Consider the following 27,885-nt stretch of genomic DNA (forward strand, 5'->3'; position numbering starts at 1 on the left):
GCTGGACAAAAGAAGTCGTTAAATTTTACTAAAAGGGAAATAACTCAAATCCGGATAGGAATTTTCCTCAACTAAAATATGCAACGACAACATCGCGCAGCATGTTATCAGTCCTGAAAATTTCTAAACAATCGGTGAACCAACGAGCGAGATATTAAGGATCAAAGTTGCCGTCTAGAAGGAAAAAAAATAATGAGAAATTTGAAAAATTTTCAGAATAATAGCCCAGCGGAAGACCTTAATAACGATTCATTCAGTTTAACATTAATATTGGTTTTTTTTAAAAATATCAAATATGTATTAATAAAAGTTCTAAATTTAATTGGGCAGTATTGCGTAACAAGTTATATTATCCTCATAAATAAACATAATACGTACTCTTTGTAAAAAGCTGGAAAAAAAAAGAAAAAAGAAATCAAATAAGCCAATTCTATTTAAAAAATACATGGATTACATAAAATCAAAAATCAATTGCTTTAAGTTGTGCTTTAGAGAAACAACTCAAAATTTTAAATAACACGTTACACCAACTACATTCTATTTCATATATGACATTAACAATCCCTAATTGATGTAGTAATTGGTTCAATAGTTCATTTAGCGGGACAATAATGTTTACAGAGGAAAAACAACAAGCCACTAACTGAAAGCGAGGTCTATGATTTAAACTTATGAAAAATAATTTAGATACACCGTATTACTTTAAAAACACAATGAGTTTTTAAAAACAGAAGTCCTCGGATTTGGAACTTTTTGTTTTATTTTTTTTCTTACACAATAGCAGTCCAATATACCGACTTTTATTGCATTGTACCCTTCTTCAAACAAAAATTGTAGCGATTTCGTAAACATATCATATAAGGCAAACGGTGAAAATATTTCCCAACATAATTTTGAATTTGGTAGCCTTCAAACTTTCAAACCTGCCACATTGCTGTATTGATTAAAATGCAAACAATTATATACATATATATATATATATATATATATATATATATATATATATATATATATATATATATATATATATATATATATACTGTAAAACAAGAAAAGTTGGCGCATACGTATTTTAGCGCAAACGCTTGTGCCAGTACATTAGCGCAATTATATTTAAGCGCATGCATCTTTTTTTTTAAAAAGAATACAAAAAATGTTGTTTGATAAACCGGATCTCGCCTAAAATTTAGTTCTGTGTTCACTCAAGCACGTGAGCACAACGACTTTGATTTCTATCTCGCATGCACGGTAAACTGTCGTTGAGAACAATACACTTACTTTTGTGAAAATCGTCAGTAGATAGATATGAAAACTTCATTTATTGGCGATGATGTGTAATTTTTGTTGGTAAACAAATTTGAGTTATCGGACTTTGAATTTAACGTGTCGACTTGGATAACACTAGAAGAGTCCCGAAACTAAAAGTGAAATTGAATGCTACATTTACCGTGAGTTTCGATCACCATGAGAGAATCTTTTTTACAGTAATTTTACGTTTAAAAAAACGCAAAAATAGGTATCGTCTTGTTATCTTTATATCCACTAATCAGAGATCAAAGAAATTATGATCAATCATGTATTGTCAGCGTATACAATCGCCACGCTTAATCACATGTTCACCTCGAGCCGCTAAATGGAAGTGGCATGGGGAGAAGCCCAATTTTCAAGGTGCTAATGAGAGATATTAAAAAGCAATTAAAACTTAATTAATTAATCCATGTTTAGGCACTTATACCCGATAACTCATACCGTTTACATGTGTAATTGTTTAAACAAACAGAACCGACAGCTTCTGAAATTTAAATGAACACTTCTATATAGCCTTAAAAATGGACTGACGTTATTGTTTTGCACCTTGAAGAAATTTAATACATATGGAAAATCGTTGGCGCACTATTAATTTTAGCGCTCAGAGATAGTTGCGCCAAAGGCGCTAAAATTTGTAGTGCGCCATATTTTCTCGTTTTACAGTATATATATATATATATATATATATATATATATATATATATATATATATATATATATATATATATATATATATATATATATATATATATATATATATACATAGTATAAATCCACACACGTAGTATTAAATGAAAAAAATCACAATACCGAAATCAACTCAACTAGTTTCATTTTAAATCATCAGGAGTTTCTGATGATTTAAAATGAAACTAGTTGAGTTTATTTCGGTGTTGTGGGTTTTATATATATATATCACCTAATATATATATATATATATATATATATATATATATATATATATATATATATATATATATATATATATCAAAATGTTCTGCATTTTTATCGATAAAGCAATTTTAAACTTGATCTTTTTTAAATAAATGTGTCTGGCAAAACCATTAAATAATGCAATTATTAATAGTTTTCAAATAACAAAAAGAAATGACACAAAAAAGCAATCTCATCCTTAAAGAGATCATTGAAAAAAAAACCAATTATATCCGATCAACATACATTGAAACCATTTTTTTTCGTAGACTTCCAGTTTCTCTTCCGCATCTTTTATCTTTTTCTTTATGGTTGGAATATCATGTGGTGATATAATCTCCTTACGGCAAGTAAGTAAGTTCTCAGTATTTGAAATTACTCTTTCAGTTATTTTGGAAATATTTCTCTGTAAATTAATAAACATCTAAATGTAAATTTGACTTTGTATCGGTACATGCAATTGAATTCATAAAAAAACCGCGAAAATAACATTTAACTATGTATTGTTGTGGAAAATAAAAAAGTTTAATCTACGAGAATTTAATCAAAATATTTCAAAAATATTCAACAGTACCTCTGCATTGTCCATTGTCTGATGTTCAGTTCAATTGCCAGAGACACTTATCAGCAGTGGGTATCTTCTATCAGATTTAAGCAAAAAGAAACAAAAAACAAACATATCAAAACTTGGATATTCTGCTATTCAAGGGACTTAAACACATAGAAAATAAAAAAGAATTCATCTGATATCGTGGCCTGGTCCCTTTCAACAACACACCTAGAAAAAGTCCTTCAAATTAACGGTAAATTTTTCCGATAATAAAATATGATGATAAATGAACTAATAAGCAAACACATTTTCAGTATGGGGTTAAAAGATGAATATCTAAAACAAAATTAGTACGGTAAGTTACTAAAAAGCCCCGCAAGATTCGAACTTGGGACGTAAGATCACATGCTCGACACTTTATCAACATGGCTAGATAGGAAGTTACTTGTTTTCGTCGATAAATTCCTTTTATTAAAACGATATGTCGTTTCGATCTGCGATCACCCTTTGTGTTACATGTAATATGTTCTTTCACCTCAATGCTACTTTGACAATTGTTTTTGCAAAACATTAGGGTACCTTCCAAAGCAATTGTGCAAGATACGAGAGTATGCAATTTCCTATAAAACCATATTGAGAATACATTTGAATTGGCGTATATATATATATATATATATATATATATATATATATATATATATATATATATATAAAATCCAAAATGAGTAAAAGGTGATATCACACAGTATAAATAATCAAAAAAGAACAAGAAAATGAACAGTTCCAAGGTTTCTATTCACTAGCGCTTTCTGGATTTACATCCTTCTTCAGGTGAATGTACATAAGTTATGAAATTGTTTTCCCTAGAAACGTTTATTATGATGTCATGATATAACGAGAGTCTTTTCAGGGAAGGAATAGATCCATATCGTCATAATACAATATAAAACGTTAAAGTTCGGGAAAACTGAATTAGACACAATTTGATCATAACGACACCAATAAATTTACAAATACAAAGACTGGTTAGAACAAAAATGATTGTATATACAGATATTTAATGTTTGTTGAGTTTTGGGGAAAATAATTTAAGAAAATAGTTCTCTTTCACAAGTCTCATGGCGGTTGAATCGGTTTTAAGTTTATAAAATGGGAATACTTTATAATCTATCTTAGCACATCTGTCAAAATGTTCACTGCATGGGGTGTTTCTGGTACTGGGATCATTGATCTGTTGGCGATGGACGCACATGCGGGCGGTAAGTTGTGTTTCGGTTTGGCCGATGTAATTTTCGCCACAGTGGTTACACGTAATACAGTAAAGCAGATTTTTGGATTTACACGACATATTTTCATAAACATAAAAAGTCTTGCCACATCTATACTACTATATTAAAATAATAGACTCGAATTTTTGGGCTTTAATACCGATTAATAGGAAGAGTACTGTCTTTTGTTTTATATATTCTAAACATCATTGATACTTAAAGATTACCAATTTGTTTTTATCTTTTCTCAATCAAGCCTCGTTTATTAATAATCAATGAAAATTCCACAAAAAATTCCGGAAATCATTAGAATTTTTTTGATTTTACAATTTTGCGCATGCGCATTGCCTTCATGCTTAATCACGGGAGGATCTTTATTTTATGTTTTCACAATATCACATTTGCATGGATAAACTCAGAGACGATAACACAAATGCGTGTTACTGTAAAATTTCATTGAATATTTTTTCTGTTCATCAAAAAAATACGGGAGATAACTCTAACACAGTGCATTTACTATAAAAAAAATCCCGGGAGTTTCGAATGTCAACATGGTGTGTAAAAAACGTTGTTGAAGAAATGTTGAATTCTGCAATTATAGAATTAAACTTTTCAAAGAAAGGTTTTTACAGCTTCAAAATGGTTTGTTATGAACAATTTGACTGTTATGTTCAATGCAACTTTATTAATTTTCTCCAAAATCGTTCTGGAGCAATTCTGCAATTTTCTGTTACGTACCATGATTACGGGTATATTTGTGAAATTAATAGCATTATTGTAGGCTTAAAGCTAGGTAATGCAAATGTCATCAATATACGGTGTGTCGATGTATCTATTATATTACCATGATTACGGGAATATTTGTGAAATTAATAGCATTATTGTAGGCTTAAAGCTAGGTAATGCAAATGTCATCAATATACGGTGTGTCGATGTATCTATTTCGTAAATGTCCGATATCATATGCTATGTCAACCCGTACACGCACGGGTCAAAATCTAGTTTAAAAGAAATAGAATATCCTGTCTTTAGGGAATGACACGTGCCGCACCTGGAATCTCCGCATTTGGAAACAACATATTTTTCTGGTGTTTAATGAAATTTTGCTCTTGTTAATATTTTCTTCAGATTTGGTGGTTGTCTTTGGCTATGGAGTAGGTAAGATTTTTTAATTAGTTGTTGAAGTTCTTGATCCCGCTCAATGATAGAAAAGTTCTTTTTTGCTTCTTGAAATATATCAAAATGTATCAAAATTGTAGGTTGTAACAAAAGGAATTAAAAATGAATCTTTTTCCTTTTTTCTGGTTGTTCTGAGTATATTCTGAGGTATTTTCTTGCTTCTTCTATGGCCGAATCTATTAGTTTTTCGGGATAACTTTGAGCAATTAGATACATTTTCAATTCAATCAATCTTCGATCTTTGGTTTTTTCTTCACTAACAATAGTGCAAATTCTTCTTGATAAATTGTACGGGATATTTCTTTTGGTGTGCGTAGGGTGACAGGAACCAGAAAAAAGGTAAAAGATTCATTTTTAATTCCTTTTGTTTACAGGAGATTCTTTTTCTTTTAAATGTGGCAAGACTTTTTATGTTAATGAAAATATGTCGTGTAAATCCAAAAATCTGCTTTACTGTATTACATGTAACCACTGTGGCGAAAATTACATCGGCCAAACCGGAACACAACTTACCGCGCGCATGCGCGTCCATCGCCAACAGATCAATGATCCCAGTACCAGAAACACCCCATGCAGTGAACATTTTGACAGATGTGCTATAGGAGATATAAAGTATTCCCAATTAATAAACTTGAAACCGATTCAACCGCCATGAGACTTGTGAAAGAGAACTATTTTCTTAAATTATTTTCCCCAAAACTCAACAAACATTAAATATCTGTATATATAATCATCTTTGTTCTAACCAGTCTTTGTATTTGTAAATTTATTAATGTCGTAATGATCATATTGTGTCTAATTCAGTTTTCCCGAACTTTAACGTTTTATATTGTATCATGACGTCATGGATCTATTCCTTCTCTGAAAAGACTCTCGTTACATCATGACGTCATAGTAAACGTTTCTAAGGAAAACAATTTCATAACTTATGTACATTCACCTGAAGAAGGATGTAAATCCAGAAAGCGCTAGTGAATAGAAAATTTGGAACTGTTCATTTTTTTTCTTTTTTGATATTATATATATATATATATATATATATATATATATATATATATATATATATATATATATATATATATATATATATATATATATATGTAGATAAATAAAGCCTTGGTACAGCAAAAAATACTTAAATAAATAAAACAGAATGCGACAGTCCAAATTAAATAAATTGTTTACTGTTAGCGCTTTCAGCCATGTCGGCTCTTCAGACAGTTATACAAAATTAAAAACGTTGTTTGTAACGTTGTCAATGACGTCGTGTTTTTAAAGTTCATTATGACGTCACAATGTACATCAAGGTAGCGATGGCGTGAACTTTATCAACGCCGTTAAGCAATGCATAGACATATAATACAATACATATAGAAATTATATATATGATAAATCTATTTTCGATTAAGTTTCGGGTTAAATATTTTAATAAAATAGTCCTCTTTTGTGGTTCGGGCGATTTCATTTGAATTCCACATTTTGTAAAACGGAAATATTTTAAATGTTCCCTTTCCGCACTTCGCAAAATGTTCCGAACATGGAGTGTTTCTCACTGTTTCGTCCTTTATTTGTTGTTTGTGGACTCTCACTCGGGCGTTGAGCTGGTTAGTCTGGCCAATATAATTTTCTCCACATGTTGGACAAGTCGCACAATATATCAAATTAGACGATTTGCAGTTCATTGGGGCATTAGGTTTTAAAATTTGGCCGCTTTTTAATATTATTCCTTCTCCCTCCTGTATAAGGTCACATGTTCCACATCGGGGGTCGCCGCACTTTTTGATGGAAATAGTATTGCTGGACGAGAACTTTGCTTTGGAGAGAATTTTCCTCAGATTCGGCGCTTGTCGTCTGCTGTTTATGATAGATGATTGGTTTAACAGTTTTTTCATATTTTCTGATTGTTCTAATATTGGAAAAAAACGTTTTGCTGATTTAAAAATATTATGGTTACACTGCAAATCGTCTAATTTGATATATTGTGCGACTTGTCCAACATGTGGAGAAAATTATATTGGCCAGACTAACCAGCTCAACGCCCGAGTGAGAGTCCACAAACAACAAATAAAGGACGAAACAGTGAGAAACACTCCATGTTCGGAACATTTTGCGAAGTGCGGAAAGGGAACATTTAAAATATTTCCGTTTTACAAAATGTGGAATTCAAATGAAATCGCCCGAACCACAAAAGAGGACTATTTTATTAAAATATTTAACCCGAAACTTAATCGAAAATAGATTTATCATATATATAATTTCTATATGTATTGTATTATATGTCTATGCATTGCTTAACGGCGTTGATAAAGTTCACGCCATCGCTACCTTGATGTACATTGTGACGTCATAATGAACTTTAAAAACACGACGTCATTGACAACATTACAAACAACGTTTTTAATTTTGTATAACTGTCTGAAGAGCCGACATGGCTGAAAGCGCTAACAGTAAACAATTTATTTAATTTGGACTGTCGCATTCTGTTTTATTTATTCATTTAAGTATATATATATATAAATATATATATAAATATATATATATATATATATATATATATATATATATATATATATATATATATATATATATATATATATATATATATATATATATATATATTTATATATATATATTTATACACTTTCGTGGTATTTCTTGTTGCAAATGTTTAAATATTAAACAAAAGGCCAATAGGCCTTAACGGTCACCTGAGAAGCATTTAACCCATTTACGGAATTGCCGAGAAGCCTCATATATTTATTTAATTTGGTTTCATTCTGGATAATAAAAATTATAATTTTGTAATGACGACCACCTCACTGCCTGAAATCTTTCAAAAAGAACTATGAAACCTATAATTTTGGCGAAAAAAATTAAAGTTCTGGTCTACAAAGTCATGAATTCAGTTTTTTTTTCAGGTGTGAGAGAGTAAAGAAAATAATTTTTTAATATTATATGTATTAACACCTATGCATCCATTTTGGCCCTGCCCTAGAGTCAAACCCATACTCTGGGGAACATTATATTTAAATGTTTAGTAGATTACTTTTAATAAACATAATTATTAAGTCAGTTTTTCATACAGAATTGTGAGAAAAATGAGGAAGATTTTAAAACAGTATATGCATTAACACTATATTTCCATATTTGTGCCCCCCCCCCCTTTCATGTCCTGAACCCCTTACCCAGAGGCCATGAATTTCACAATTTAGGTAGAGGAGTTATTGGACATCATAACCATGTATTCAGTTTTTTGCCCACATGGTTGGGAGTAAAGAAGGAGATTTTTTAAGATTTAATATATTTTTATTATATGGCCATATTGGCCCGAGCCTAGAGCCTGAACCCCTGACACAGGGGTCATGAATCAACATTTTGGTAGAAGGCTTCGTGGACATTATAATCCGGTATTTAGTATTTAACAATTATAAATGGGAGTAGAGAAGAACATTTTCATGTACATCATGAAATAAGCACTGGTGTAAAATGCGTATTTGATATTTTGGGCATGAAAACTAAAGGGAAAACGTACATGTAATCTGTTAGAAAGAAGTACACCTTTATAATAAATCAATTTTTAAATGAACTGCTCAATATGAATGTCGATCGCAAACAACGTCATGGTTGTACAGGAGTCTTTGCCCTAAGGAGATGTCAGAGATAATAAGTGACAATTAGGCTAGCCCCTATGTTCACAATGGCTTCGATAGGGCCGCAGAGATAAAGGTGAAACGAATATTCCGTTATAAACATTTGTTTAATTATGATATTAATTGTATTAGATTAACGTAATACTCATACTTCCTATTTTTAACGAATTTTAATTATACTTTGATTACGATAAACAAGTGGTAAATTAGGCCCCGCTCATGCACACATGCATCTGTAATGGCGGCCTATACTGAGATGGTGAATGCACAGCTCAATATTCACGGTGTCTTAATGTTCACGGAAAATTGTCTGATCGTGAACATAGTGAAATTAAAGACACCGTAATGTTTTCCACGTCTACAGTATGCTCTTCATTTTTTCATACGATATTTCTTATATTTATAAGAAAGAGAAAACTATGTAGATAAATATTTGAATAAATGCATAAAATATCTAATAAACTATCTCTAGTAATATTAATGGGAATAGGACATTTTATTTTTTTTTCTGAGAAAAATATTTATAAAAAAACAAGACATCTTTACTCTATACATTGTATTTTTCAAACCTATTTGTAAGTTTTTAAATTACTTCAGTACACCAATACAATATCGATTAAAAGGAAATTTCTTGATCGATTCATCAAATACATCGTAAGTACTCGGACGAATTCGCACATTTTTAAACTTTATCATCCGGGGTACTTTCATGTCTTTGCAATGCGAAATCCCCGAAGACTTTCTATCTTTGGTTGTGTATTGAAGTCTGAAGCGGTAGAGGGGGCGTTTCAAAACAGACGACCTGAATTTAAATTTACATTCTTGTGATTGGGTGTAGTTTCTGATCCACACTACTCCTCACGAAGATAAATAAGGTTTTTGAGCTATGTGTGTTAGAGACACTCGTGAATAAACAATATGAAAACCTCGTCGATTGAATCAGAGACGTTTTGCATTTTTATATACGGTTTTATTAAGCTACAATAAAAATCCAGGAAAAAAATCCTGACTTTTAAAAGTACGCTCCAAGTGTTCGTGAGGAGCAATACTGATCAGAAACAATTGGCTTACGAAGAGAGTTTAGCTTGGGCTCAAAAGTATTTACTTGTATGATTATCGAGATATTACGCAAAAGCGGTGGAAGCAGAAAGTTGTAGCAGAGTATTAATGTTATACCTTTCCATAACGTTTTCCTAATTAAGTAATTAGTTTTAGTTAATCAGTATTTTTATGTATCATAAACATGTTTAAGGATTGTCTGTGTTAATGGAAACATAGATACATGCATATATTTGATGATCACTACAGTTTTCCTGTTGGATCAAATAATTTTATCTGATATATATATATATATATATATATATACATATATATATATATATATATATATATATATATATATATATATATATATATAAAGATAACAGTGCTTTAATTTTTATGATTCATCTACCACCTTTTAATTGTCTTTACATTTACAGTTAATGATGAAATAAATAAAATTACATATGATAATTTTGCTATTTATTGTAACTAATTCTATTTGATTTTCAATAGTGTTCGATTAAAATACAGATATAGTAAGTTCTTGCGAAGTAATAGAAATCTGTAAGAGACGGTATATTGAATTTTGACAAGCGAAAATACATCAAATTGGTGGAAATTTCGTAAGTAGGCATATTTAGGCCACAAAATTGCTTAAACAATACTATACGATGGAATAAGATAAAAACTATAAGATACTGCCACATCGGTGCAATATCACGTGATATCTATACGGATATTCCTCGTAACATCTTTACTTATAAATTAAGGCATTTTGCACTTAAACTACAAAATACTTGCACCAGAGTACTTGCGTACACCTTTGATATTTTAAGATATGCGTGATGATGTCCGTAAAGTATACTTGAGTTTTAAGTGATAAGTTATCATTGTGAAATTAATAAAAAACCTACTTACTTACTTTTTCGATAAACTCGCTCGAAATTGCAAAAACGAGAGTAAGGTGGTGGACACATTTTGGTGGATCCAAGTTGGGGATGGTTTGCATTAAAATATATGCTTGCAATGAAATAATATTGAATGATTACTCAAAGAGTGACTATATTCACGGTGAGCCTATTTAGCGAATTCAAAGAAGTTATGATTTGACAAATGTTGAATAAATAAAATGAGTAAATTCGTTTCTTCAGTGGGCGATTTTAGTTTTGATATACATTTGCTTGAGAACTTTCCATTACGGGGTAACCAAGAACGCGGATAGACTATTTAACTAAAAATCTAAGACGAATTCACCATGCGGACTGCTATTAATACAAAAGTTGATAAATAAAATGAAACAATTAATGAGATTTTAGTAAGAACTTTCTAGAACGGGGTGTTCAGAAACGGGTTGACTAATTGACATACTGGCGGAAAATGTAGAGCGAGTTAACCATCGGTCAGATACTTTTAATCTGACAACTTTGGTTTAAAATATGCATGCAGATTAATAATAATGCATTATAACCTAGCAAGTTTTAACTTCATACTTTTTTATATCACGACCGATTAGTTGTAAACCTTTGACATTAATTTGTAAACATTAATCAACAGATTATTGTATTCTATGTCTGTAGATAAGTAAAATGGCCCCCTTTTCTCAAGATTGTTTTTCAAAAGGGACTCTTATCGGAAATTCTTATTTGGGAGAGTAATACAAATTATATTGTAAATTGACCAAAAAGAAGCAATTTAAAAAAAGAAATATACAGAATACCCATTCTCTGATTTGAAAGAAATAAAATAAAAGGTTAACTTTTTTCAGTCAGTTGCAACACACAGGATTAAGGTCACGTACATGATATGTTATCCATTTCAGTTTTGATTTTTCACTTTGCCCGCTCCTCTAAATATCCAACATTGAAGTTTTTTATTTCAATTTTAAAGAATAAGATAAGGAAAAAAATCGGACAAAGTATATACTTGTACAAAAATGAAAAAAAATATGGTTCAACATACATGAGCATGTATTAAGCATTATATGATAATAATGTACACGGTGTTAATTCCCGCGCTTGCGCGGGGTACCATCTAATAATATGATATAAAACAACCCTAGCCCGCAGTTTCCAAAATACAAACAAAACAGACCAAGTGAAGGCAAAACATACCAGTTTGATCAAAACCTCTGCTAGAATCCTATGTGTTTTTTTTTATTAAATATTCATTTATCCGGTTCTCGTAAAACCTTTCTGACTTTTATATAGTTTGCACGGAAAATAGAATATTGCTTCAAAACAAAACAAAACATAGGATTCCAGCAGCATTTTTCAACCTAAGCATTAATCAAACTAACAATAAATGTAAAATATCAAATTGAATATATTCGTGATAGTGATGTTCTTGTCGGATTTTTATATTGTAAACAACGACAGAGGAAGAAAGTTATCGATTTGTAACGTGAGTAACTCCCTCGACTTGACAAAAATGGACAACTAAACGTATATGAAAAAATGACAAAAACAAACTGTAAACCATCTCAAAATCCATAAAACGAAATACAAATTCAAAGCAGAGCAACACGGTCCTCTAGAGAGATAGAGTTAGAATAAGATGCCTAAGAGGAGTGACAATTCTCTGCTGACCGGTCACATCCGCCGTATGGTCTTTGTCGTAATCGGGAAAAAACGGAAGAGTCCGTAGATGTTACTATATTTCAAATTTAAATGAATTTAGAAAATTTAAATGAAACTTTCTAGGATAACAGTTGATACTCTTTATGAAATTGTTTAACAAAATCGTGTTTTAAAAGCATTCAGGCTCCAATTTCACAAAAAAAACTTAATTTTTTACCTAAGTTTAATCTCAAATCTTGAGAATTTACTCGGCTGAGATTTTTCTCAAATTGCATTTCACAAATCAAACTTAGTGATTTCTCAGCTGAGTTGAATTTTTTACTTAGCTGAGTCAAGAATGGTCATTGTCACAAGTGGTCCCTTATACCTTCTCTTGTTTTTTTTTTTTTTACTTATTATCAATAAAAACAAACGTCTGCTTATATTTTAAACAGAGAACAATCGGATTAAAATAACAAGAATCATAAAATGTTAATCAGTCATGAAATGTACACTTTGTTATGCTAGGTATAGATGACATATCTACATGATCTTATATATTATATAGTAAACAGAAGAACACATTTAATACATTAAGGTTACCTTAAAATCATTAGAAAGTAGAAACACTGCACAGTTATTCAATTTAACACAAACAAATGAATTAGTTCCCTTTGTTTACATTTTTGTCAAGGGAGATAACTCCACCAAAATTACTATTTCTTAATGAAAAAAATATTTATCAAACCTGGATGAAATATTGCATATACGCTGATCATTGAGTGAAATAGATCTAAGAAATGAACATTACTGACAATATAATACTGTAATAACGATGTTAATGACATATTCATATTTGATATTTGACTTAAGTCTGCTATGGAGGTAACTTAAGTTTTTTCTCAAACTAAGTTAAAAACACGACTAAGATTTTTTTGTGAAATGCAGAGATTTGAGTTTTCTCAAATTTGAGAAAAAACTCAAATATTTGAGAAAAAACTCAGACTTAAGTCTGAGATTTGACTTAATTAAGTTTTTTTTGTGAAATCGGAGCCAGGCAATGCAATTTCATTAAGTTACTTGGCAATGCATCAGTATATTGTAAATTGAGTTTGCAAGAATGTTTTTTTGAGGTTGACATCAGACATACGTTATCATACTGCAATAACAAACTCTTGTCTTAACTAAAAAAATGTAGATAATATCCTGCACAAACAAGGGATTTAATACTTTATAATTTAATTCTGGTTGTAACGCGGCATTTGATATGATAGAAAAATTAAGTTAAATTTGTATAACCTGTTTTACTTTTAAAATATGATATATATAGGATCTCTCATGATTTGCGATGGTATATGATTTTTATCCAACGAGTTGTGTGTATTCTATCCCCGAGCCTTGGCGAGGGGATAGAAAACACTCAACGAGTTGGATAAAAATCATATACCATCGCAAATCATGAGAGATTCTTTTTATCACATGTTTTACCAAGTATTTTGTTAATCCCAACTTTTTCTGTAATAATTGTGATTGTGAGCCGCACAACACATTATTTACAACACGTCAACAACGTTACGCATAGAAAAAAAGTTCCTTGAAGTTTAACAAACAGACATTCATTTTCGAACATTTTTTTTATGAATTCATGACAAATAACTGAAACAACATTAAATGTTTCAAATTTATATCTCAACACCCCTCAACTGAATTAATTATTTACTTTTTCATTCTACGTCAATCAACCGTCTAAACCTACGTAATGATTTACTATGACGTCACGTGGCGTAAGAACACACAGTGGAATATCAAAAAGGACTATATATGATAAGGGCCTAAAATGGCCCCCTAAAATGAACATCATCATTTTACTATCATTCTTTGTTTTCTTAGTACAGATATGTATGTGATGTGTTTACATAATATTCATTTTGGTTCAAGTGCCCATGATTTAGAAATATCTCAGCTATGTTAAGGGCGTCCATACAAAAATAGCGATATTTATCACATAAAATGTTAGTCTTTGAACAATCTTGGTATTCTACTCCAAACATTTGTTAAACAAAGTGATATTTTATCGATTATACAAATTAAATAATTTGTTATCGGATTAGCAATTTTTTAGTCTCTTGGTAAATACCCTGTCACGTGATACTGCTAAAAATAGATGAACCAGGAATAATACGAAAAAATGCAAAGTGCAAGGGCATAACATAAACAAATATAGTAATTTCTGTTTCTTACTTGTAAAATGATCCTTCAAAATTTCGAAAAGTGCTGGGAGCTTAAAATATTCAAGTAAGAACAATTATTAAATTCAATGTAAACAGTGTATGAACAGTAATTTACAGGGATTTCCCGCAATTAACGCTTATTTATATGAAATGCGTAGCGACTTCATACAGCTCCCAGCACTTTTTGATATAATAGGGATACAATGGTAAGACATGGAAATTTTCAATATATTTGATCAAGTGTATGCCCTTGCACTACTGCATTTTATCTGACCCACTTCACTTTCAGCGTCATTTGCGTGAAATTCAAACGCAACACCGACTAAGATCATGATTTTAATTTTCATTCTTAAAATAATTTAACGCTGTGAATTTCACTAAAATAATGTTAAAATGTTGTTTCTGTTCACACCAATCATCATTATAAAATTGTTGAAATTGGAAAAAAAAATAATTTCATCAGTTGCCTTTATTGGGGGGGGGGTGTAAGTGTTGAGTTTGTAATTTACACATTTATGTTTCATAATAATTTATGTTACTATGCTGGTGAATAAATTCTTTTAATGTATAATCAGGTTTACTTGTAATCATAATTGATATTTTAGTACTAATTAAAGAAAGCAAGAAGAAACAATATATCAATATTATCAAGAATTTATTTTGATTATCAACTTCACAAATACTATAGAGATTGCTTTTCTGTGACAAACTGTTCAACAAGACTAGTGTTTTCTGATTTTTAGTATTTTTCAGTCATAATGTGTAATTTATGGAAATTGACAATTCTTCTTGCACACTACATGTTCTTCTACTCTGTCTTTTTGATATTAGGAGGTAGTCCAGTTGATAAGATAACCAATACCTGAAATGATGAATATATATCAATTTCAAATTTCATTTCAATAGATATCAATGCAAATTATTATAATAGGTTACATTAGTATCATTATCAATATGATATTAAAAAGCAACAAACTATGCATGAAGTTGAAGTTAGTGAGTAAAAGAAATATTTATATACACTTGTAGTACCTACTTTTTATCAACATCCCAACAAGTGTTTTCAGTGGACCATCTACTGCCTAAGTAACCCTGAAAATGAATAATGTGTCATAATTAGCAAGCTATTGTGTTAAAGATAACATGAAAATGAAACATTGCTCTATTATTGGGCATATTAATGGCGGTTTCAATTTCAGTGATATTACAACAGGCATAATCAAATGTTTATTTTTTAAAATGTGTGGAAATTCAGTTTGAACACACTTTAATTTTGTCTTAAATAAAATTAATTAGATCTTCATAAAAGAAGGCTGAATAAAATACATGTAACACATTTCGATTTACTTAAACAACATTACAATCTTGTCTATAATCATTCCAGATCCTCACAGTAATCTTTGTAGTGCTAGCACATACAGTGTTTGGCCATTGAGTGGCATTGACTTTTTATTGTGTACTTTAAACATGGAGGAAATGCGATCTAATATTATCGCGATATGAGACCAGTAGAAAGCTACAATGAGCCTCAACGCTCTCTATGATCAAAACTAGCGAAACGCAGAACAATTACTTTGCCTGACTGAGTCACCAAACTGATGTTTGAACACAATATTACATGAAAAACAAATGTAAACAAGTAAACAAAATCTAAGCCGAGGAATTTCACTTCGTTTCCGTTCCATCCAACAATATTAAATAATATAAAACAATATCTAGGGGAAGTACAGATAATTCCTACCTTGTTCAATTGAATCCTATGCCGATTTCTGTCCACGCTGGTTGGAAACGAGTTAAATTCCGAGATATATCACTGGAGTCCACATGTTTATTCTGATCACAGCTGCAAGCGCCGGTGTGACGTAGTCAACCTCGAAACGTCATCAGACGACTTAGGAATTTCATGATTTCACGAGATATAAAGAATAATTTATGATTTTATTTCAGTACAACTTTCTTGAACCATTCAAACCCAATAATTGATCATATTCATTTTGGTAGATGTTTGTTAATTACCGAAATACCCATATCTCGTAAAATCTCATGAATAAGGGGCGGGGCTTATGCAAATTTTTCTAAATCACACGTGGTAGAATTCTTAGACCTTCCTTAACATAGCTGAGATGACATTGTAAAGACAACCTTTTCCCGCCATTTTTGCATTTTTAGCGTAAAACAGCTTGTTTTCAAGCAGTTTTTCCTTCCGAAAACATAGAGCGCATTCTTGAACAAATAAAATATTTTAATCAGAGATGTATCTAGCCAACACTAATAAGTGACAAAAAAATGTTCCTTGTTCAAGCATGCGCTCTATATTTCCCATTCGTAAATAGATAAGAAAAATGTCAATTTTTGGCTGATTTTGATTGAATTATAGAAATGGTGTCACTTCTGACGTCATATACTGCCAGTGAGTGCAAATAAATCAAATAAATAGATGAAAAATATATTTTATATCAACTCTTCTAAAAATTTTGTTAACATTTTATTGTACCCAAAACACTTAAAAAATGGCGAATTATGGGGGCCAAATTTAACTCTTATCATATATAGTTCTTTATCCCATGGGTGATATCCACCGTATATTGGGATAAACATGTGATAAAATGCTTTATTTATATGGCCCTTTTTGTTAAAACTGACTTAAAAAAATGTATACTTAATACATTTTTTTCACACCAAGGAGTGGCTGTATAGTGCATCCTTTCTCTTTTCTAAATTCTGTTCTTTACGTCTTTAAGCCAAATTTTTACTATAGCTATTATTTGAATTGAACATAGATTAATGTGTTAATTAACTTAACGAGGCCGGGTCTAATTTGTTCTGCCGTAGATTTATGGATGAATTTTTTTACATGAATTTCTACTGATAAAATTATTATTTTAAGATTTAAAAATAAAACATCTACCACACCGTTTATTAAGGGGGTCATCTCGAAGTGTGTTAATCTATAACATAGGACCCTATGGGATTTTGCTTGAAATGTATCAATTTTGCACATTTTTTTAAACTTCTGCCCTAGGGATTTCTTTTTCTGTTCTACATATTAAAGTTATTGCTAAAAGGCATCAAATGGTCAAATAAAAAAAAACCGTTTACCTCCTGGTTTGTTCCAGGGGTCTTATCAAAGTTGACTTTTGTATGCCCAATTTCCAAGATTTGTAAGTTAATAGCTATTTTTTTATTTGACAAAGGCGGAAAAGGTGTTCTTTATGGTATTATTAAAACATTCAGACATATTTAAGTAATAAAAAAATATATAACATCACATATTAAGGGTCATTAATATAAAATATAATAAGGTTACTGTCTTGAAATATCTGAATTAAGCTATATTTAGGCGGGTTAAGAAAACGAGGCAGAGGGCTAGGCTTGCTGAACCCTCTTCACGTTTTCGACCCGAGCCCAACAATAGCCTTTACTTCGAGACAACATCTTTATTCTACAATATAACATTTATACTACGCATCAAACAAGTTATTTTCAACAAATTTCGCTGAATATCTGCAGTTGAAACTATTACGCCATGATGTCAACCAAGCAAAAAGATGACGTCACAATACAAATGTAACGCTGCGCGAAAGCGTGTGTACTCGTTATGTACTCGGCCTCGTTAATTCTTAATTTTGTATCTCTTTATAAAGGAAATAAAAGATGAATGAATGAATAAAACCGAGCTGTAGTTGTATAAAGATGTTTGTAATTAAGAATAAAATAATAAAGATAAGTGTAAATATGTTTGCATATCTTAAACTAATTATGTCAGATTCAAGGTAAGTACCCGATGAAAAGCTCGGCTGACACTTTTTTGCTATGACGTTGATTAGTCAACCCGAGTTCTTGCTGACCCCGTCCTAGAAGGTTCTATACATCAAAACTAAAATCGCGCATTCAAGAAACGAATTGAATCATCTTTTTAGTTCAACATTTGCCGAATTTTAATTTTTTATACCCTTAATAAATTCTCAGTAAATATACACACTCTGTACGCAATCACTTCATATTATCTAACTGCAAGCATATATTTTGATGTTAATGTCCACTGACTTGGATTTGCCCGAACGTGACCATAACCTTACTCTTTTTTTCTTTTTCTTTTTTTTTTTTTTTTTTTTGCTATTTTGAGCTGGATTGAAAACAAAAGTAGGTTTTAAATATATTTCTCATTAATTTGTTATAAGGTAAAATTCAATTATGGCTTACGAACATTTACTCTCATGTGATGAAATACTAAAGGTATAAGCAATTACAATCACAATTTCTTTCTTGTTTATATTAAATTTATGTCGCAATCATTTTCTGTGTATTGCGATTAACAAACCAAAGGTGAAAAATACATGCCTTGGGTTTTTAACACCTGTTCAAGACAAAACAACGAAAGAGATGAAATTTGATTTAAACAGGTGTATGTGTATGTTAAACCTTTGCGATGAACATGAACGGAACGCAAAATTTTGAAACTTTTCTCCCTTGGTAACACCTGTGAAGACATCGGAATTTTCTACTTTTAAGGCATATAACTGTGTCTAAATGCTCGACTGTACTAAAAATAACTAGAACTGTCCTAATGGGACTAATACCCCCGCTAGGCTAATTTCAAATGGGACAAATAATTGAATTGAATAATAAAGGTTTGGAACACATACAAAAAAAATATTCTAGAATTGTAAAAAAAAAAAAAGTTTGTTAACAAAAGAACAATTTAAATCAAAATTGTCAGAATTTCACTGTAAATACATATCTATAACAGTAATACATTTACAAATATATGTATTTGATGATATATTTTTTTAATTTAATTGATTTAAAGAAAAACCAACAAAATGACAATAACCCCTCCCTTTGCAGTGAATAGAAATACCGGTAGCCAAGCAATGCTCTTCTGTTGATAAAACTTTCAATATCTTCTAATAAGAGTCTTGACAGATGCAATTAGTTGTTTCAAATTTTCCTCACTTTCTTCTATGGCACAATGGAACTCCATATCAGAAAATTGATCCCATAGGACTATGATTTTCTTTGATGAACTTGTTAAATTTAATAAACTCCCAAAACATTACCATAATTACCATACTATGTAAAAATATGTAAAAAAAAAAAAAAAAGAAAATTTAATATTACAAACAATTCTAAAATTGCCAAAACACTACAATCATATCAGTTATTTTGAATTTCATTTAAACTAATGCCCAATAGGGTCACTTCATCAATTTACTTGACAAATAAATTTAAACAACCTCTAAAAAATAGTTTAACTTCTTTATTAATAATTATATTATTTATTTCCCTATAATGATAGACCTTTTGGTTTACATGAAACAGTTTTAAAATAGCCCCAAAACCATCACCCATTTTACAGATTATCAATTTCCCCTAAACACATGCTCCATCTGAACCATGGCTCAGATAATGGCTCCCTTGGGACAAATGAATTCAGCCACACTTGTCTTTGATGTTCTTATTAGCTCCTAAGAATTTATCATTGACAAACAAAAACTTTGCATTGTCAGTTGATAGAATACTTATAAAAAATAACTTTTTTTTATTAATTAAAGGGTATATGCAATGTCAAACGATTTTTACTACAATAGAAAGATCTAATTAAACTGAGCATGTTCCGAAAATTTCATCGAAATCGGCCGAGTAATAACGGAGATATTCCGATAAAACCCGAATTCTTACCTGAACGGTTTACTGAAACGCGCGCTTTTTTGTATACACAGGCTGTGACGTCACAACGAGGACAGCCATGTTTTGAATAACGGTAAACAGTGAGAGAAAGCGCTGTGATTTTATCGTCTTTACGTGTATTGTGGTGCTTTTTTGTGTAAATATGTGGACACTAAGGATATACGACAGTTTGTAGATATAGTACGTAGCTTTAGATTATTAGTTTAGACAGTGTTTATGAACATTTTGTCATCATGGATGGAGTAAATTCTGGCGGCAAAGGACGAAGGATGTGTGTTGCTGGAGGCTGTAGCAGAAGAAAATCCGATGGTGTGAGCTTACATCAGTTTCCATTCGATCGTCCTGCTATTCTTCGACAGTGGACGGCCTTTGTGCACAACTCCCGGAAAAATTGGAACGGTCCTACGAAAGCATCTGTGCTTTGTTCTGCCCATTTCACGGAGGATTCTTACCCAGCCAAGTATCGCCTAATGGAGTCGGTTGGAGTTCCCGTCCAGCGGAAAGAGTTGGAAAGAGACGCTGTTCCAACTATACAGACTAAACGTCCCCATGGAGATGAAACACCTGTATTGGGAAAACGTAGGGCTGAAGACGACATATCCCCTGCAATCCTGACCAGCACACCCAAGAAGCCAAGGAGAGCTTTTCTCAAGAGGGAATCTCAGCGGGTATATTTACTAATTTAGTTTTATTTTCTTTTTTTATATAGTGACCACAACTTATAATATTGATTATAATATATCTTTTACGTTATTTCTTCATTATATTAATTTATGAAATAATATTTTACACGTGAATTCAGACTTTATAGATAGCTCAATATTGTCTTTCATAGTCAGTAAAATAACGATTTCCTCATTCAGTCATTGTGAATTCAGTCATTACATAGGTTTTTTTTTCATTTTTATGACTGGTTATCTTCATTCTTAAAATTGATTTTAAGATAATTTCTTAATTATGTACAACTTGATTTTTGAACACTTTTTATGTGACTTCAGATTTTGCTGGACTTCGAGATGCAGAAGGAGAGTGCTCTTGCAGAGTCTAATGAGGATCCTTTGCAGACTGATGGAAGTGCAGAAAACTTTTTGTCTCAGATTATAGACCAGGTATATATTTTGTTTTAGAAATAATAAAACATAATTTTTATTGTCTAATAATGAAAATATGAAATTAAAATAGCTTTATTAAACCAAGAGACAAAGAAATGATCACTAATTTTTCTTCGTTTGATTTTAGGTCGCAGATACCCCAACTCCCCCCAAGAAGGAGACCAGATCTGTCGGGTCTCAACTTTCTATGCCAAAACCCCAGAGAAGATCACTTTTCACTCAGACAAAGTGGAAGACTTGTGATAAAGGTATGTTAATTTCTAGATTTTAAAGTAGAATTTTATTACATGATATTTTGACATGTGTCATCTTATTTTATCTGATAAATTGTTTTTCCTTTGTTTAAAATTTCCAGATCTTATTTAATAATGAAAAACAATTTCTCTGAAGTTTGATACCCAGTGGAATAGATGGAAACCACTATTGACTTAGTATTTTCAAAATGATTTCTTTCTCTCTCCCTCTCTTTCTTTCTCTCTTTCTCCTAAAACATGTTGTGTGTATTCAGTTATATAAATTTTATGTTCATGGGTAAGCAAAAAAAAAAAATCTGAATTTTCTCTGACTTTTCTAGGGGTACAAGCTGTTGAAAAGGTGACAACGAGAGAAATAGGAATAAGTTGTAATCTACTACCAGCCCCTCCTTTAGGAGCACAACCCATAAATGTTCCAACACTCGACGAGTCGTTTGCCACTGAGGAAACTGACAGCATCCAGGATGAGGTAGAAGATCCTGATGAATCCTTCCAGTCCATCGAGTCTGATGACACTGACGGAAGTGATCTAGGGTAATCTTTCTCTCTTTTTTTTTGATTTTATTAATGCTTATTTTTAAAAAATTTCTAATAAAGGAATGGTAACATTGAAATATCATTTAAAAAAATTAATCTCAGGCTAGAAAAAGAGATTGTGTGGTACATATTTGGTTTTTTTTATTCCATGCAAATTGTTTGTACTGTGTAATAAGAATGACTTTTTTTTCATAGGAATGATCGTGAAAGAAAGTTTCTTGTTTATGAAGGTCAGCTCATGGACCTATTTGGAAATTGTCCATCATGTGCACAACCAACATATGGGGAAATTCAGCAGATAAAGGGATCATTCATCACTATCACCCAGGATTGTGGATTTTGCGCATTCCAGAGAACTTGGAGCAGTCAACCCTTCATTGGTAGCATTCCTGCTGGAAATTTTGAACTGTCGTGTGCATTGCTGTTCTCGGGATCTTTACCAAGCAAAGCAACCCGGATGTTCCAATTTCTGAACATGGCGTCCATTTCCTACAGAACATTCATGTATCACCAACAGTGTTATCTACATCCAGTAGTGATTGAGGTGTGGAGAGACCAGCAAGCATCGTACATGCAAGAAGCACAGAATTCAGGTCGACATGTTCATCTTGGTGGTGATGGAAGGGCAGACACACCTGGCCATTGTGCAAAATTCGGAAGTTACACCCTAATGGACCTTGAAAAGAACATGGTGGTGGATCTGCAGCTCATACAGGTAAAAAGCAATGAAAGAATAGCTTTATAAGATATGGAACCTACTCTTAAATAAGTGCTTACTCTGCAATTTTAGAGTTGAAACTAAAATATTTGTTCGGAGTATTCAAGCAATTGTATCTTTTTATTAGAGTAATGAGGTTCATGGAAGTTGCAACATGGAGAAGGAAGGACTGATTAGAGGAATCAATTACTTTGAGCAGAATGGAGTTCCAATTGGACAAATCGTCACTGACAGACATCTCCAGGTTGCCAAGTGGCTGCGGGAAAACTTGCCCGAGACAACTCACAATATTGATGTCTGGCACGTTGCCAAAGGTAACCAAAAAAAAAAAAAAATACCATTCATCCTAAAATTAATTTTTTACATCTATTAATTGAAGAGTATTACTCATCTATTGATTGTCATAGAAAATATACAGGTTTTATAATTTTTTCTATGAATATTTGTCAGGTTTGAAAAAGAAGCTCCTGGCTCTCAGTAAAGAAAAGGAGTGCGAGGACCTGAGGGAGAGTTTAGTCAACCATTTGTACTGGGTGCCTTCCTCCACACAAGAAGATGAAGATGATGAGTTGAAATGGGAAAAGTGGACAAGCATAACAAACCACATCCAGAACATACATGATGGTCATGGGGAACAGTTTCAGCAGTGTGAACATGGGGATCTAGACCCAACTACTAGGCGAAAAAGATGGCTTAGACCAGGTTAGATCAACTCATTTGTTTGTATTTACTTTTAATCTTACTATTCACTTGTCACGAAAAAATTTCACTCTGAATTAAGCTAAACAAAGCTAATCAATATTTTATTTCAGGAACAAAGGTGATGGAAAAGTTGGAACTTATAGTGAACAGCCGACAAATGAAGAGAGATATCCCAATGCTTTCACCATCATTTCAAACATCAAGTTTAGAAGCGTACCACTCCATCATAAACCAGTTCGCCCCAAAGATGTACAAGTTTTCATACTTTGGAATGCAGAGTCGGTATGTAAATTTTTTGCACTTTTATAAACATTTGTTAATATTTCCTTTTTTCAAGAAAATTAGTTGATTTATATTCATGTAAACTGGCTTTATGTTTATTGTAGCCTAACACTAGCAGCTCTTCATTATAATGAAAACTCGGAAAAGGCCCAGGCAGCCACCAGAGAAGGGAATCTGCAATACAGCATTGTGTTTCCAAAGCAAAAGAAGGGGGAATTCACCGTAAAGAAAGTCAAGACTCGGAGTACTTATGGTAAATTTAATTAATATAACTTATCATGATATCACAGATATGCACATACATGTTACAATGGTAATTTATTCAGTCAGAGTAAATCAACTTATCATTTCAAAATTCAGATTATGTTGCTGTCCTCATGGACGCTGCAAAAAGCCGGGCCAGGGACACCAAGATGCCACACTGTGATGACGTTGGAGAGGCTCCACCACCACTTTGTGAACAGTTCTTACATCCAGAGAAAGAAGATGCAGTAGATCAGATGCTCACACGTTACTGAAGGAATTAAGCCATGTTGAATCCCTGGTATACACCGTCTTCTGCCGGATATGTGTTGCGGATCTTTTGGACAGCACAGGCAGGAAGTGGTACGCGAACATGCTTCCCCAACCATCCCCAACACCATCTGGCAAGCTGTCTGTACCCGATGTACCGCATGCGCCTGAAAATGTTTTTTATGTTTAAATATTCATCAATGCTTTTCTGATATCATTGTTACTTATTGCAGAGTAGTTTGTTTTTTTTCAAATGATTTTTGATTTTCTCTTACTGAGAAATAAAGATGAAATACTGTTATATATATTAATGAATAGTTATAATCGGGGAAGATATAACATGTTACTATTGCTACATTCATAAATGTATCTAATTAAATTGTTTTCATAAAGCTACTGAGTTTTATGTTATACATTTTCTACCAAATAAGTATACATACTGGTTGGATTCTGGCAAGTTGTCATAATGCTGTCTGTAGTTGTAGTACGCCGTACGCAGACTGGAAGGGTGCAGACACACAGGTTCAAAGCCATTGTGCTCTATGATGCATGGCTTTCCAGGATCCTCCTCCAAAACTGTCATGACTTGAGGGATCTCATGACAGCACACTGACTCCTCAATGGTTGACATTGGAGGGCAGTTACCACATGAGCACCTATAATAGTTGTATCCACATTAATGAGAATAACATGTACATTTAATTACAATTAAAGATGTTTGCCAATTGAGGGCTCAACATAATCTGGATGAGTTACCCTATCTTATTATCAAGATAATTACCGCTTCCGATTGTAAAGGCTAAATTGTTGGTAATTAATGACGAAGTTAGCAAGAAGCCATTTTGAAAATATTTGTATAAATGCAATTGGATATGTACATACCAACGTTATGAAGAAAGAAACTGATAAATATTTAATTAAAAAATATTGTATATGATTAAAAGAATGATTTATTGGCAAAATATATGCGCAACGGGGTTTTTAAACACATACCAATCGGTGTTTCCCAGTCGGTCTTCGTCGGTTGACTCTGGGGAAGATTGCTGGTTAATTTCTTCATCCGAGCTGGCCTCAGGTTCAAACAGATAAGGCTGTGTGCCTAGGGGTACATTGTCTTCCATTTCTTCGAAACTGGACGACCCGGCTTCCATCATAAGGTCTAAACTCTCGCTGCTTTCGTCGCTGTGTTGACTTGTATTCGCCGCCATCGTCCTCGTTGTGACGTCACACAAGCAGAGCCACTATATCGAGTGTTTCGTATTTGGCTTAATTGGATTTCCGGTTCAGGTATAAATAGACGAATTTGAAGCGCTGTAACTCCGTTAATATCGAACGGATTTCGATGCGGTTTTTTTCTATCGTCTTATCTCTTTGAGTGTAACAAAATATAAAAAAACGAGTTTGCATTGCATATACCCTTTAAGACATAAAGACAAAAAACTCCATCTAGATGTATTTATATAAATATATTTTAGAGTGTTTTCTATTAATTAATTAATAAAATCTGTAAGGATTACCTCCCTTACTTTTCAACATTTGTGTACAATATATAGAATAAGGAAAATGAAAACTGTCATAAAATCATTAAATCTTGTCTGATCTTAAAAAAAATTGCAGGTGCACATCTTCAGATGGTGTTCAACATATGTACAAATTTTCAAACTGTTCCATGCAGTAATAAAAAATTCTATAGGGGGGACAAAGTTGTGTCTACAGACAGACGGACAGACGGACAGACGGACAGACGGACGGACAGACAGACGGACAGACGGACAGGGTGAAACCAATATACCCCGCTAAACTTCGTTTGCGGGGGTATAACTATTCAGATACATTTGTATACGAAAGTTCAAATTTCCATTCGAATGAACGGAAACTGCAAAAGATTGAATTGTCCGACGTACATCGGACATAACTCCGTCGAAAATGGCTTGATCGTAACCTAGATATTCTTATGATAACCTGTATACTTAATTTAATTTCAACATGTGCACTGCAACCTTTGCGATGAAAACGAACGGCGAATTTGGAAGTCCAAAATATGATAAATCATGATAAATATGTATATCAAATTTAGTTTCAAAATGTTCAAACCCTCCGAATAAAAATTACCCGCATTTGCTAAAAATGGGATTTTTCTACGTCCAAGGGACACACCTCTGTTAAAAATTGCTCAATCGTACCCGTAATCTAACTTGACTTGTTGTTATTTTAATAATCTTTATATCTAATTTTATTTCACTATATACAACCTCTACAACATTTAATAACTAAATCTTTTGATCCACCACTGATACTCTCATTACACCTGTAAGAGGGTACCTGAGTAGTATTTAAGCTTTATTTATTCCTTAAATTTCATTGGTTAAAACTTTAACCTCCAAAACTTTGACCTAAGACAAAGACATTTGGTCAGCTACTGCCAATCTGGGCTGACTTAAAATTCTGGCTTTGATATAGTTATATTATAAAAGACTGAGCAGAATCCAGATATATGTAAGTACTAACTTTTCACTTCTTATTAACAAGTTGTAAATTAATCATCTCATAATTTATTCTGAGTTATCAAACTAAATTTAATGTATAATGTGTGAAAGATATTAGAGTGAATGTGTTTTTTTAATTACAGTCATACTTCATACTGTAACTCATGCTGTAACAGTAGATTCAGTAATTAAGACTGAAAGCTCTGTTCCATAAACAGGTACTTATTCTTTGTCATAAATATATGCTTAATTCTATACTTTTTACAATAATATATAATTGAAATATGAATGTTCAATACTGATCATGATGATAGAGTTTTATAAAATGCTGTGACAAGGGGAATAACACTGTCTTATATATAGCATTTATAAACCATATATTTTATGACTTGTGAAATCAATTATAAATATTATGTGCATTGGACATGTATGTGAAATTGAATTATATTTATGTATATTTACAGGGCGATTTATTGTGATAGTATAATAAATCGTTATATCAACGAACCCGCAGGTGTCTGTTATACTCATTACATTTGGACCACTGTTACAAAATGGCGCCCACGTTGGGACTGGTTGCCAACATCATCATCATTATCAACTAGGACGCAACTGGAATTTATTTCTCTTCATCAATTCTCATCAAGAAATTCATCTGATCAGCACCATTCATCATGAGGACCTAGCTAGGGTATATTTTCGGTACATGTACCAGTTACAATTCACAGTTTAATTCCGTGTGCACATTATAACATTTGAACTATTTACAGCTAGCTAGCTCCAAATTAATTTACATGTTTGAGCTTTGAATTCTTTTAGGGTTAAACCTACATATTTATTAGTCTGAGATCTCAAAGTTTTTTGTTTTAAAT

At 32.0% G+C, this 27,885-nt stretch overlaps 2 protein-coding genes and 2 long non-coding RNA genes across 5 annotated transcripts in view; 1 reads left to right on the plus strand and 3 right to left on the minus strand.

Annotated features, from left to right (window-relative positions):
• Positions 1-277: 277 nt before the first annotated feature.
• LOC128169920 (uncharacterized) overlaps positions 278-27,885 on the minus strand; it is a 46,292-nt gene continuing 18,684 nt past the window's right edge. Inside the window, exons 2-4 of the long non-coding RNA XR_008241629.1 lie at positions 2,816-2,882; positions 2,488-2,647; positions 278-391 (exon numbers count right to left, since the gene is read on the minus strand). This is a non-coding gene — a long non-coding RNA (uncharacterized LOC128169920). The remainder of the gene's footprint in view (positions 392-2,487; positions 2,648-2,815; positions 2,883-27,885) is intronic.
• Positions 15,176-16,835, minus strand: LOC128169919 (uncharacterized). Its single transcript, XR_008241628.1, has 3 exons — positions 16,460-16,835; positions 15,755-15,810; positions 15,176-15,580 (listed from the first exon to the last, which is right to left on the minus strand). It is a non-coding gene; the product is annotated as an uncharacterized LOC128169919 (long non-coding RNA).
• LOC128169917 (uncharacterized) lies at positions 21,647-24,678 on the plus strand. 2 transcript variants are annotated; one of them, XM_052835946.1, is made up of 9 exons: positions 21,647-21,769; positions 21,877-21,952; positions 22,096-22,309; positions 22,508-23,027; positions 23,158-23,344; positions 23,481-23,732; positions 23,843-24,014; positions 24,119-24,267; positions 24,375-24,678. In XM_052835946.1, exons 4-9 carry the CDS (start codon positions 22,551-22,553, stop codon positions 24,530-24,532), a joined length of 1,395 nt encoding a protein of 464 aa, XP_052691906.1. In that variant the 5' UTR covers positions 21,647-21,769; positions 21,877-21,952; positions 22,096-22,309; positions 22,508-22,550; the 3' UTR covers positions 24,533-24,678. The 2 variants fall into 2 exon arrangements, with proteins under 2 accessions (XP_052691906.1, XP_052691907.1); XM_052835947.1 differs by having other exon boundaries at positions 21,877-22,309.
• Positions 24,538-25,905, minus strand: LOC128169918 (P2X purinoceptor 7-like). Its single transcript, XM_052835948.1, has 3 exons — positions 25,521-25,905; positions 24,968-25,183; positions 24,538-24,694 (listed from the first exon to the last, which is right to left on the minus strand). Exons 1-3 carry the CDS (start codon positions 25,733-25,735, stop codon positions 24,538-24,540), a joined length of 588 nt encoding a protein of 195 aa, XP_052691908.1. The 5' UTR covers positions 25,736-25,905.

Source organism: Crassostrea angulata, unplaced genomic scaffold (assembly GCF_025612915.1).
Source record: "Crassostrea angulata isolate pt1a10 unplaced genomic scaffold, ASM2561291v2 HiC_scaffold_257, whole genome shotgun sequence".
In the NCBI taxonomy this organism is placed as follows: domain Eukaryota; kingdom Metazoa; phylum Mollusca; class Bivalvia; order Ostreida; family Ostreidae; genus Magallana; species Magallana angulata.